At 48.8% G+C, this 12,704-nt stretch overlaps 1 protein-coding gene across 2 annotated transcripts in view; it reads right to left on the bottom strand.

Moving 5' to 3' along the window:
- The window catches only part of NDC80 (NDC80 kinetochore complex component), a 167,753-nt gene that overhangs the window by 45,956 nt on the left and 109,093 nt on the right, over window positions 1-12,704 (bottom strand). For both annotated transcript variants that reach the window (XM_029578372.1, XM_029578373.1), the window contains exon 12: window positions 6,158-6,310. In XM_029578372.1, coding sequence (XP_029434232.1) covers window positions 6,158-6,310 — 153 coding nt within the window. The remainder of the gene's footprint in view (window positions 1-6,157; window positions 6,311-12,704) is intronic.

Here is a 12,704-nt window from a genome sequence, read left to right as displayed (position 1 = left end):
AGGGTGGGACCGCGACAGTCCCGCTCGAAGCACCTGCCGACCGAAGGAACCAAACTCTGGCGCCTGTACATCAAGGTGGTAATGCCGAGCAAATGTATGCAGGGTTTTCCACGTAGCTGCTCTGCATATTTCCTGCAGAGAGACAGATTGACTCTCTGCCCAAGAAGTAGCCTGAGAATGCAAGGAATGAGCCTTTAGGCCATCCGGGACCAGTCGGCCTTGACAGATATAGGCTGAAGAAATTGCCTCCTTCAACCACCGAGCGATCGTAGCCTTAGAAGCCTTGTTGCCCCTATTTGGGCCACTCCACAGGACAAAAAGATGATCAGAGACCCGAAGTCATTTGTAACCTGCAGATAACGCATTAAGACGCATTTTACATCAAGGCGGCGAAGATCACCCCCAACTGTACTCGCTATATCTTCAGGGGAGAACGCAGGAAGTTCCACCAACTGATTGACATGAAAGGAAGAGACAACCTTAGGCAAGAAAGAAGGCACAGTCTTGAGGGAAACCCCTGAATCAGAAAACCGTAGGAAGGGCTCCCTACAGGACAACGCTTGAATCTCAGACACCCTTCTGGCGGAGCAGATAGAAACCAGGAAAACTGTCTTGAGTGTCAGATCCTTAAGAGTAGACCGGCGGAGAGGTTTGAAAGGTGTCTTGCAGAGAGCACGAAGGACTAAGTTAAGACTCCACAAAGGTGGTATGGATAGGCGGATTCAAAAGCTTAGCGCCCTTGAGGAAACTGACAACATCCGGATGAGATGCAACCGCGTAACCATCAATATTGCCTAAGAGGGAGCCGAGAGCGGACACCTTGAAGTGGCCCCTCTGTAGGAAGGAAAGAACCAGGGATACCGGAGCCGAACGAGCCGAGATACCCGATTCCGCACAGACATTTTCGAAAACTTTCCAAGCGCGGACATAGGCGAGCGAGGTAAATGACTTATGGGTTCGCAGCAGAGTGGATATAACTTCTTCTTTATATCCCTTCTTTCTTAGTCTCTGCAATTCAAAAGCCAGGCCTCTAGACAAAAGCGATCCGCCTGGTCGAAAAATATGGGACCCTGCCGGTGCCAGGCATGGGAGATGGCAGAGGTGGAGAGGGCCATCCATTGTCAGGTTTACCAGATCTGCGAACCACAGTCTGCAGGGCCACTTGGGTACCACGAGAATGACTAGGCCCCTGTGAAGTTCTATTCTTCTGAGAACTTTTCCCACCAGGGGCCAAGGAGGAAACACGTACAGGAGAACGTCGTGAGGCCAGGGAAGGACCAGGGCCATCCACTCCTTCCGAGCAGTGTTCCCTCCAGCGGCTGAAGAATCTGGGAACTTTGGCATTGTTCAAGGTAGCCATCAGGTCCAGGTGAGGGGAACCCCACCAGCGGACAATCAGATTCATCGCTCCGTCTGATAACTCCCACTCGCCGGGATCGAGACGCTGACGGCTCAGGAAATTGGCTTGTACATTCTCCTTGCCCACTATGTGGGAAGCTGCTAAGCAATCTAGGTGCTGCTCCGCCCAGGTGAAGAGCTTGCTGGCTTCTAGGGCCACCAGACGACTCCTGGTGCCCCCTGTCGATTGATATAGGCCACCGTGGTGCAGTTGCCCAAGAGCACTCGCACCACTTTGCAGCGGATCAGAGGAAGAAAAACCTTGAGAGCCAGGCAAACCACTCTGGCCTCTAGGCGATTGATGTGCCAGCGGGCTTGGACTGGGGACCAGTATCCCTGAGTAGCCTGGGACTGACAGACTGCTCCCCACCCGGAGAGGTTGGCATCCATCGTGACTACGAACCAATGCGGAGTCTGTAAGGACATTCCTTTCAGGAGATGCGCTAGCGATAGCCACCATAGTATGTCGGCGATGGTAGAGTCGGAGAGCGGGAGAGTCGTCTGAAACTGTTCAGATACTGGCTTCCAGCGGGATAGCAAAGCTTTCTGTAATGGTCGCATATGCGCAAAAGCCCAGGGGACCAGATCGATAGTGGACGCTATGGTCCCCAGGACCAGGACCTGAAGGTAGTCCCACCCGTGGGAAGCGGGCGCAAGAGAAGGTTGCGCACTTGGTCCATAAATTTGAGTGCCCGAGCGTCCGGCAGGAACACCTTGCCAAACCGGGTATCGAAGCGCGCCCCCCCAGAAATTCCAGGACCTGGGAGGGCTGAAGATTGCTCTTGGTAAAACTGACTACCCACCCGAGGGAGGTGAGTAGAGCAAGGACCCGGTCGACCGCTATCCTGCAGAAAATCTCCAACTTGGCCCGCATGAGCCAATCGTCCAGGTAAGGATGGACTAGGACTCTTCAACGGAGAGCGGCCGCCACCACCATCATGACCTTTGTAAAGGTGTGCAGCGCGGTGGCAAGGCCGAAGGGTAGAGCTTGGAACTGGAAATGTGTTGGCCCAGAATGTTGAAGCAGAGATACTTCTGATGCTCGCGTCGGAAAGGGATGTGTAGATAAGCCTCCGTCAAGTTGAGGGAGGCCAAATATTTGCCGGAGCGAACGCTATCACCGCCCTCAGGGTTTCCATTCAAAAATGAGGTATCCGGAGGGCTCGGTTGACTCTCTTGAGGTCCAAGATTGGACGGAAGGAACTGTCCTTTTTCAGCACGACGAAGTAGATGGAATATTGGCCGGTGCAGTGTTCCTCCACCAGGACTGGGACTATGGTTCCTAGTTCCTGGAGCCTGGCTAGAGTCTGGCAGACAGTAGCCCAATTCCAGTATCCGCAAGGGGAGACTATGTACAGATCCGGCAGATCCCGAGCAAACTCTAATGTGTAACCTTTTTCTATCACCTCGAGAACCCACTGGTCCGACGTGATTTTGACCCATTCCTCTAGAAACAGAGAGAGACGTCCACCTAAGTTTGGAACAGAGGAATGGGCCGGCCGGATCTCATTGGGAGGCGGGCTTTGCGGTTGAGTGTTGTGGGTTACCATCTTGGAAGGCACAGCGGCTCCAAAAGGAATGAGACCAGGACTGGGACCTGGAAGTGGTCCCCCTAGGAAAGGAACCCCGCACCCTGTTATTATACCTCCTCTGGCCTCTGAAACGGGAAAGCATAGGGAAGAAGGACCTAGGCTGTTTAGGGCGGTCCTCTAGCAGCTTATGGTTCTTGTTCTCACCCAAAGATTTAATAAGCAGTTCCAGGTCCTCACCAAAAAGCAACTTACCCTTGAAAGAAGTGTGCCCAACTGAGACTTGGAAAAAGAATCCGCCGACCAATTGCGCAGCCAGAGGAGATGTCTGGCCGACACTTCTGAGCCCATTGCTTTGGCCTGTACACGAAGTAAGTTGTAGAGAGCATCAGTTCCATACGCCACAGCGCCCTCCAGTCATTCAGCCTGCTTCGCCTCTGCAGACGGGAGGTCCTGGGTGCTGAGCAATTGTTGGACCCACCTAAGACTTGTCTGCTGCATGAGACTGCTGCAGATCGTCGCCCGGACTCCTAAGGCCAAGACTTCGAAGATACGCTTGAGATAAAATTCAAGTTTGCAGTCCTGGACATCTTTCAAAGATGTGGCTCCCACCACCGGAATAGTGGTGTGCTTGGTGACAGCAGATATGGAAGAATCCACCTTGGGAATTTTAAACATTTCCAGGCAATCCTAGGAAGAGGATGGAGTTTGTCCATAGCTCTACCCACTCGTAGCCCCGTCTCGGGAGCTTCCCATTCCCCGAAGGAACAGCAACTTGTGCATGGGATGGAAAGGAAAAGTGTGTGGAGGTGCCCTGAGTCCTGCCAGGACTGGGTTCACGTGAGCTGGCATCGTGGCCGTAATTGTATCCTCTGGAGGGACTTCAATCCCCAGCTCCTGTAGGATGAAGGGAATGAGCAGCTCCAGCTCCTCCCTTTGAAACAAGTGGAGCACTCGGGGGGGGGGGGGGGGGGTCATCCCCCTCTAGAGGGGGAGCAGGCAATGACAAATCTGCATCCGGATTCTGGTCTGGAGCCGCGGGTGGCTGAGGCAGATCCGGGGGTACCCCCGGCACTACCCTAACCCTAACTGAGCCTTGCGCATCCGGCGCCGCAGGAGAGAGCGGGGTAGGCATATGTGGGATTTTAGCGGGACGAGGGCCTGGGGGGGGGGTTCCTCCTCCTCTTGTAGGCTAGCCAAATAAGATTTGTGCAGTAACAGCACAAAGTCCGATGAAAAACGTGGCCTAGATTTTCCGGAGGAGGGGCGGGGGAGGGGAAGGAGGGTCACAGACCTCATCCGGAGGAGGCACAAGGCTTAAATCGGGAGGAGAAATGTGAAAATCTGGCACCTCTCCCTCCTGCAGCCTTGATTCCTAAAATGGCCACTGTTCCTGTGGCTTGCCGAGTCAGGAATGGCCTGGTCGTGCAACAAGACGACCAACCCCGGGTCGCCGGCTGAATCGGTGCCGCGGAGGGACTCTCCCCACCCGGCAGGCACCCGGAACAAAGCCCATCGTGGGAGAGCTGTGAGGCAGGCTCCCCGCAGGCTAAACAAAGATGAGAACATGGCATGACTGACATGAAGAATTGCTGCGAGGCAGGGGAAACAGCTGAGCTGTGCTGCCCTGAGGAGCGAGTGCAGGTGAACGAACCCTGCACGCTCCCTTCTCTCTGAAGCAGAGGTAAAAACAAGCTGCCGAATTATATTTTATTTCCTTTTTGGCCTTATTTATATATATATTTTTTTTAAATGCAGGGGAATGAACTTCCCTGTTAGTATTGCCGGGGAATTAAGTGTCCCGGGGGCCAAGGCAGCTATATAGGGGGAGTGACTGGACCACCAGTATCGCCCCAAATACACAGGTTACCGGGAAGGGAGCCTAGGCTGAGTAACTCAAGGGGCAAGCCCCCCTAGGCTCCCCAAGAGCTTCTTCAAATTTTTTTTTTTTAATTTACAAAGAAGAATACTATTTGATCTTGTCAAATAGAGAGAGAAAAACCCCACAGGGCAAAGGCAAAGTAATAAGGAAAGGGAACCGCAGGGTGAACTGCCTGCATCTGCTGGAGACAGACAAATACTAAAGGGCTGCGGGGTAGGCTCTGTCCTGATATAGGATACCCTTTCAGTTTTGGTCTGTCTCCATCTGCTGGACTGATCCGGGTACGTACAGGGAAAAGGAGATTTTGGAATGAAGGGTGAAAGGGGTAGACTCAGGCGTAATCTAAAGAAATATTTCTTTACAGAGAGGGTGGTGAATGCATGGAACAACTTCCCAATTGAGGTGGTAGAGGCAAGGACAGTATCTGAATTAGAGAAAAAATGGGACAAGCACAGGGAATCGCTGAAGGAGTGACAGGGATTGTAGAGCTGAGAAATTGGTGTGGATGGGCAAAACAGCCAGGCTCTATGGTTCTTCTGCCATGATATTTCTACGTTTTTAATTCGCAGACCGGGGCCTTCTACTTCCCGATTCAACTTGCATTGGAGGATGCTGCAGAGGCAACATGCTGAGCTCCTAGGGTAAAGGAGTCTCCACACAATAGCGACAGCAAGTGGCAGGATTTAGAGGCCAGGGGTCCAGAAGGATCACGGCAGCTAGTTGAGGATTCTCACTCTAGTAACTGGGCTAGGCAAGTTGATAGAGCATATTTAATGGGGAAAAATCCCCAGGTAATGAAGGTAGGCTCGTGGCAAACGAAACACCAGTTCAGACTGAGCTGGAAGCCCAATAGAGCAGGAAAAAGCCATCAGACTAAAACCAAAATGCAATTCATGAAAGCACATTAAGAGAGTCTACATTTTAAATTGTTTTTAGCAACTCTTTAAAACACTACTTGTACTTCAAATGCAAAAAACATGGCTAAAGAAAACACAAAGTACTGAAACATTTTTAGAAGCATGCGCTAACCTAAAAATGTTTCTAGCTTGTAGTTTCATGTGGGTAGGATAATGCTGAGATATTTCTGGATGAAACTGATCAATTTTCATTGTTCTCAGAACCTGATTGAACTGAAATATCCCTATCACAATAGTCTTGAGATATTTACTAGTTTTATCCAGGATGTTAATGTCTACATTTATATTATGTCCAATTCTGCTAAGAAATAAAACCACATTTTTAATTGATCTTGGAATTTAAGAAATATGGGACAGTTTGATCAATCACACATTGTATTGGTACTCTAAAGTCTGACCCAGACCACATGCTTTTCGACTGAAATATTTACATTAATCTGAGTTCTCAAATGGGTCACAGACACTTCGCCACCATCAGGGTTAAACCAGACACGAAAGTCATGGCTTTTGGCATTGTCTGCAGCTGGTGGAATTAGCTTCAGTTTTCGAGCCAGTTTATGAAACTCTGCCACGGTGGTTTCAATCTGGAGAAAAGAAAAAAAAAGTTTTAGCACCTTGTTTACTAAATAAATAAAACTTGTAACCCACTGATCAGAAAATCTCAGCAGCGAACCACATTACATTCACGATTCTGCAGTAGGAATCTAAACAAAATGCCATACAATTCCAACCCATGATAAGAAGAGTGCAAACACTTCAAAGGCTGCATATGAAGGCAATCATCATCAATGTACAATCATATTCTCTGCTATGGTTTTACAGTGGCTCACATGGGATTCAATTTTGGGGATCCTGTCCTGCTTGGTCTCCTCCAACCACCATGATGGATTAAAAATAGGAAAATTAGTCCTTATCTGCTAAATTTCGTTACTAAAATACCACAGATCAGTCCAGACAAGTGGGTTTTGCATCCCTACCAGCAAATGGAGGCAGAGAATAAAAACTTTTCAGGCATTACTACTTAACCAAGAGTGCCATCCTCAGTCCTTCAGTACTGACCTGCACCCAAGCCATGATGACTACTTCCCCAAACTCCAAGGATTTCTCCCTCTAGAACGAGCTGAGGAACAAGTTGAAACCCTCAACAAAACTGAACCCTCAACTTAGAATAATGAAAAAAAACAAAAACCTTCCAATCTCAAAATCACTGAGAACTATGTACAATCTTGTTCCAAATTCTGCAGAACTCACAGTATCCAGAAACAGAAAAGGCCTTTTGAAATAGTCCTGATAAGGGTACTAGAGTCTGGACTGATCTGGGGTATTCCAGGAATGAAAATTAGCAGGTAAGAACCAAAATTTTCCTTTCCTGTTCATACCCCAGATCAGTCCAGATAAGTGGGATATACACAAGCCCCTCTATACTGGGATCCTGAAAGACCTGCACACAGTACATTTTCCCCAAACGAGACCTCTTCCAGGACCCTGACATCCAAAGGATAATGTTTAGTAAAAGAGGGCAAAGAGGACCAAGTAGCTGCTCGGCAAATCTCCTGCAGAGAAACCAATTGACATACTGCCCAGGAGGCTGCCTGCCCCCTAGTCGACTGCACTCGTAATCCCTCAGGGATCGACTGACCTTTACATATATAAGCCAAAACAATCACCTCCTTTAGCCACCTTACAATCGTGCTCTTAGCCGCTTTGCAACCCTTCTTTCGTCCACTGAATAACACAAAGATGGTCCTACCTCTGAAATCCATTTGTTACCTTGAGATATCGCAAGAGAACCCAAGCACATCCAAAAGGTGAAGCTCTCTTGCATAGAGAGAATCAGACGTCAGGTATGGGAAGTCCAGCAATTCCATTATCTGGCTAAGATGAAATGATGACACAACCTTAGGCAAAAAGGAAGGCACTGCACGCAAAGAAACTCAATCATTGGAAATCCACAAAAAAGGATCTGTGCATAAGGCTTGAAGCTCCAAAATTCGTCTTGAACAAATTGCCACCAGGAAAACTGTCTTCAGAGTAAAGTCTTTCAAAGAAGCCCTTCTCAAAGGTTCAAAAGGAGGTCCACATAATATTCGCAGAAACAAATTAAGATTCCAAGATAGACAAAGTCTACAGACTGGAAGTCGCAGATGCTTTGTTCCTTTAAGAAAATGTACTACGTCTGCAAAGACTGTTAGCGTCTCATACAATCTCCATCTGAAACCACCCAAGGCAGCTACCTGGACTCAGAGAATTATAGGCTAAACCTTTTGACAAGCCATCTTGCAAAAAAGCCAAGACCTGGGCAATGTTTGTCTGCAAAGGATCAGTGACATGAACACCACACTAGGACTCAAACACGCTCCAAACTCAGATATACGCCAAAGTAGTAGAGGATCTTGTAGCCTGATGAAGAGTAGTAATCATTGGCTCTGAATATTCCTTCAAGTGGAAATGTCGCCTCTTAAAATCTAGGCCACTAGACAGAAGTGATCCGGCTTTTCCGAAAACATGGGTCCCTGCCCCAGCAGTTCTCTCAGATGGCTTAACCAGACGGGCCTGTCCACCACCAGCTGAACTAGACCCTTGTGAGGGCCAGCGCTACCACCACCATCACCTTCATGAACGTTCTGGGTGCGGCAGCCAATCCAATGGGAAGAGCTCGAAACTGAAAGTGCTGTCCTAGCACCATGAAGTGCAGAAACTTTTAATGATCTGCTCGGATAGGAATATGATGATATGCCTCCATTAGATCCAAGGAGGCGGGAAACTCCCCCTTGCACACTGCTGCAATCACCATCCGCAATGTCTCCAACCGAGAACACAGCACCCATAAGATGTTGGGTTCCATATTAGGTGCTACAACCCAAGAAAGAGATCTAGGTGTCATAGTGGATAACACACTGAAATCGTCGGTACAGTGTGCTGCGGCAGTCAAAAAAGCAAACAGAATGTTGGGAATTATTAGAAAGGGAATGGTGAATAAAACGGAAAATGTCATAATGCCTCTGTATCGCTCCATGGTGAGACCGCACCTTGAATACTGTGTACAATTCTGGTCGCCGCATCTCAAAAAAAGATATAATTGCTATGGAGAAGGTACAGAGAAGGGCTACCAAAATGATAAGGGGCATGGAACAGCTCCCCTATGAGGAAAGACTAAAGAGGTTAGAACTTTTCAGCTTGGAGAAGAGATGGCTGAGGGGGGATATGATAGAGGTGTTTAAAATCATGAGAGGTCTAGAACGGGTAGATGTGAATCAGTTATTTAATCTTTCAGATAATAGAAAGACTAGGGGGGCAGTCCATGAAGTTAGCATGTGGCACATTTAAAACTAATCCGAGAAAGTTCTTTACTCAACGCACAATTAAACTCTGGAATTTGTTGCCAGAGGATGTGGTTAGTGCAGTTAGTATAGCTGTGTTTAAAAAAAAAGGATTGGATAAGTTCTTGGAGGAGAAGTCCATTACCTGCTATTAAGTTGACTTAGAAAATAGCCACTGCTATTACTAGCAACAGTAGCATGGAAGAGACTTAGTTTTGGGGTACTTGCCAGGTTCTTATGGCCTGGATTGGCCACTGTTGGAAACAGGATGCTGGGCTTGATGGACCCTTGGTCTGATCCAGTATGGCATGTTCTTATTCTTCTTCTTCACCGCCGCATCCACTTTTGGAAGCTTTAAAACTCCAAAGTGTTCTCTGACAAGGGATACCACCTGGCCATAGCCCTGGCTACTTTCAGTTCTGCCTCTGGGAAATCCCATTCCCAGTCAGTCAATCCGCTTCTTCAGCAAAGGGAAAGCCTTCTATGGTCTACGCAGTCTAACACCAGGTGTATCCCCTCATTGCCCAAATCCTCCTGTGCAACTTTGATCCCCAGCTCTTCCAGAACCTGGACATGAGAGGTCACAACTCCTCCTCATGGAACAATCTCATCACCCTAGGGTCACTCCCTTCTGCAAAAGGAATGTTCTTTGCATCCTGGTCACTCACTGGGCTAGTCATAGGATCTGCGCCCTGACCAGCACCCTGGTCAACCCATGGATCCCCCTGAGGATCGTCTTCTTCAGAGGAGTACTCCACTCCCAATTGTCCCAGGCCCAGCAGGTAAAGAATGCCTCCCAACCTGGGAGGCACGTCAGCTCAAGACTTCTTAGCTGTGCTCTGGGACTTTTGGGTGGCCGACCACTTATCTGCTGCTTCCTTCTTGGCGAGGTAGGCTTCATGCAACAACAAAACAAAATCCATGGAAAATCCATCAACCTCCCAGTCTTCAACAGCTGCCAGATCCTTCCTTAGTTCTGTTGCCCCCTCTCTACCTTCTCCAGACTCCTGCTGTACTGGAGAAAGCGGGAGAGGGGCAACGCTGTACTCCCTCTCCATGGCAGGCCTCCTGCCACGTGAAGACAAAATGGCCGGGCTCCTTCAACCCCCCCCTGGTGCCTCCTAGGTAGGACCTGCAGAATGGGTGCAGCATCCGCCTGCTGAGCCCTCTGCTGAGGACTCTGCACCTCCAGCGACATAGCTACTGCAGTGTAGGGCTGCAATAAGGCACAATTGCCTCCCCCCTACAAGCCTGACAGACTTTCCCGCACTCTGCAGGAGGCAGCGTAAGAGAGACGTGGCCCAAGGTCAGAAATAACTGAGCAGGAGAAAGGCAGCTCCAAAGCCGCTGCTGACGCTGTCCTGGGTGCTGAAATTGCACGAGCCGCGTGCGCCTTACTTCTCAACCTGATGGAGCCGAACGTCGACCGCCACTGCAGAGAAAAAAAGGCCTCCTGACACTTTTTTTTTTTTTTTTTAAAGAAACAGCATCAAGCAACCCAGAGAAACAAAGGGAAGTTATATTTTCCTGCTTTTGGATGCTCATTGCTTTTGCAGACAGCCAGACTGGATGAGAATGCCTCAGGGGGAGTGAGGGAACCAGGACTCCTGGCTTTCCCTCCCACTGCAAATCAAGAGTTGAGCCTGGCTGGGGATTTCCAACCCACCTCTTACCCTGCTCAACCAGAGGGATGGCCCACGAAAGAACCTAATACCTCTGGGAGCACTGTCTTCACCTCTTCTGTCTTCTTTCCTAACTCTATTCTAAGTTTTATTATTAGTTAAAAAAAAAAAAATTAATTAGTTCAGACTGCAGGTTTGCACTCTGAAGACAGAGAAATACTAAGATATTGCAGGTGGCACTCTTCGTTAAGTAGCAGTGACTGAAAAGTTTTTATTCTCTGCCTCCATCTGTTGGTAGGGATGCAAAACCCACTTGACTGGACTGATCTGGGGTATGAACAGGAAAAGACAATATTATACAGAAAAAATAAGAAAAAATAAAGAAGCTTCAGCTTCACAGAGGAAAAACAACAATCATTGGCTCTCTGGGGAAAAACAGAACTGAGAAGGGACCCATGCACTCACCACAGATTTGGGAACTCCTGAAAAAGCTCCAAGCAATTTTTTTTTAAAAGCAGAGAACTTGAGTAAAGCTCTGACCGGGATCAGTCAGCTGATATCTCCCACATGTGAGGATTCTTGTATCCTGCTTGTCTTGTACCTGCTGTATCCTTAGGGATCTTTGTTTTCAGTTTTTATTTTATTTTTCCCCAGGAATTTATTACAACTAATAAAACTGGGAGAAAAATCAGTAGACGACATTATTTTGGGATACTTATGGTTGATTATGGACTAAATACAGTACAGACCAATAATAATAATAATGTATTTTTGCAATACTGCAGGAAAGACTTTATATTTGTTTTATACGTTTGTACTGTTGAATAATATTGTGTGTGTTTAAACTGTAACCTGCCCCATGTAACTGTGTTGGAGGAGGCAGAATATAAAATTTTATAAATAAATAGGACAGGATCCAAGATGGCTGCTATGGGATGGGTCGCATGAGCTCCTGTTTACTTTCTTTTCCTTATCAGTATGCCACACATTGCCGAAAACATAGGGCTAAGGAGAGGGTTGGCCCTATAGCCACTCCGGAGCCATCGTCTGTCGGGCCGATGGACACTCAGTCTCCGCCGTTCAAAAGCCAGGCCGCTAGACTGAAGCGATCAGTCTGATCAAAAATACGGGAAGGTGACCGAGACGAAGAGGGCCGTACCTCGACAGGTTTACGAGATCTGCGAACCACGGCCTACGAGGCCATTTGGGAGCTACGAGAATGACCGGACCCCTGTGGAGCTCTATCCTTCTGAGTACTTTTCCCACCAGGGGCCAAGGAGGGAACACATACAGAAGGACGTCGCGCGGCCAGGAAGGACTAGAGCATCTACTCCCTCCGAGCAGTGCTCCCTCCAGCGGCTGAAAAACCTGGGAGCTTTGGCATTGTCCAAGGTTGCCATCAGGTCCAGGTGAGGAGGACCCCACCAGCTGACAGTCAGCACCATTGCCTCGGACAACTCCCACTAACTGGGGTCGAGCTGCTGGCGACTCAAAAAATCTGCTTGAACATTCTCCTTGCCTGCAATGTGAGACGCTGCTAAGCACTGCAGATGGCGCTCCACCCATTCGAAGAGCTGGCTGGCCTCGAGGGCCACCAGGCGACTCCTGGTGCCCCCCTGGCGATTGATGTACGCCACCGTGGTACAGTTGTCAGAGTACCCGAACTGCTCTTCGGCGAAGCAGGGGGAGAAACGCTTGAAGAGCCAGATGGACTGCCTGAGCCTCCAGGTGATTGATGTGCCAGCGGAATTGGGCAGGGGACCAGTACCTCTGCATAGCCTGTGTCTGGCAGACTGTCCAACCTGAAAGGCTGGCATCTGTCGTGACTACAATCCATTGTGGAATCTGCAGGGAAATTCCTTTCAGAAGGTGCTTGAGCGATAGCCACCAATGTATGTCTCTGATGGTAGAGTTGGAGAGAGGAAGCTGCGCTTGAAACAGTTCCGACACCGGTTTCCAGCGGGAGAGCAAAGCTTTCTGTAGAGGACTCATATGCGCAAAAGCCCAGGAGACCAAGTCGATTGTAGAAGCCATGG

This window comes from Rhinatrema bivittatum, chromosome 15 (assembly GCF_901001135.1).
Source record: "Rhinatrema bivittatum chromosome 15, aRhiBiv1.1, whole genome shotgun sequence".
Lineage (NCBI taxonomy): Eukaryota > Metazoa > Chordata > Amphibia > Gymnophiona > Rhinatrematidae > Rhinatrema > Rhinatrema bivittatum.
The sequence above is the reverse complement of the archived record's forward strand: the minus strand, read 5'-3'. Positions and strand labels throughout refer to the sequence as shown.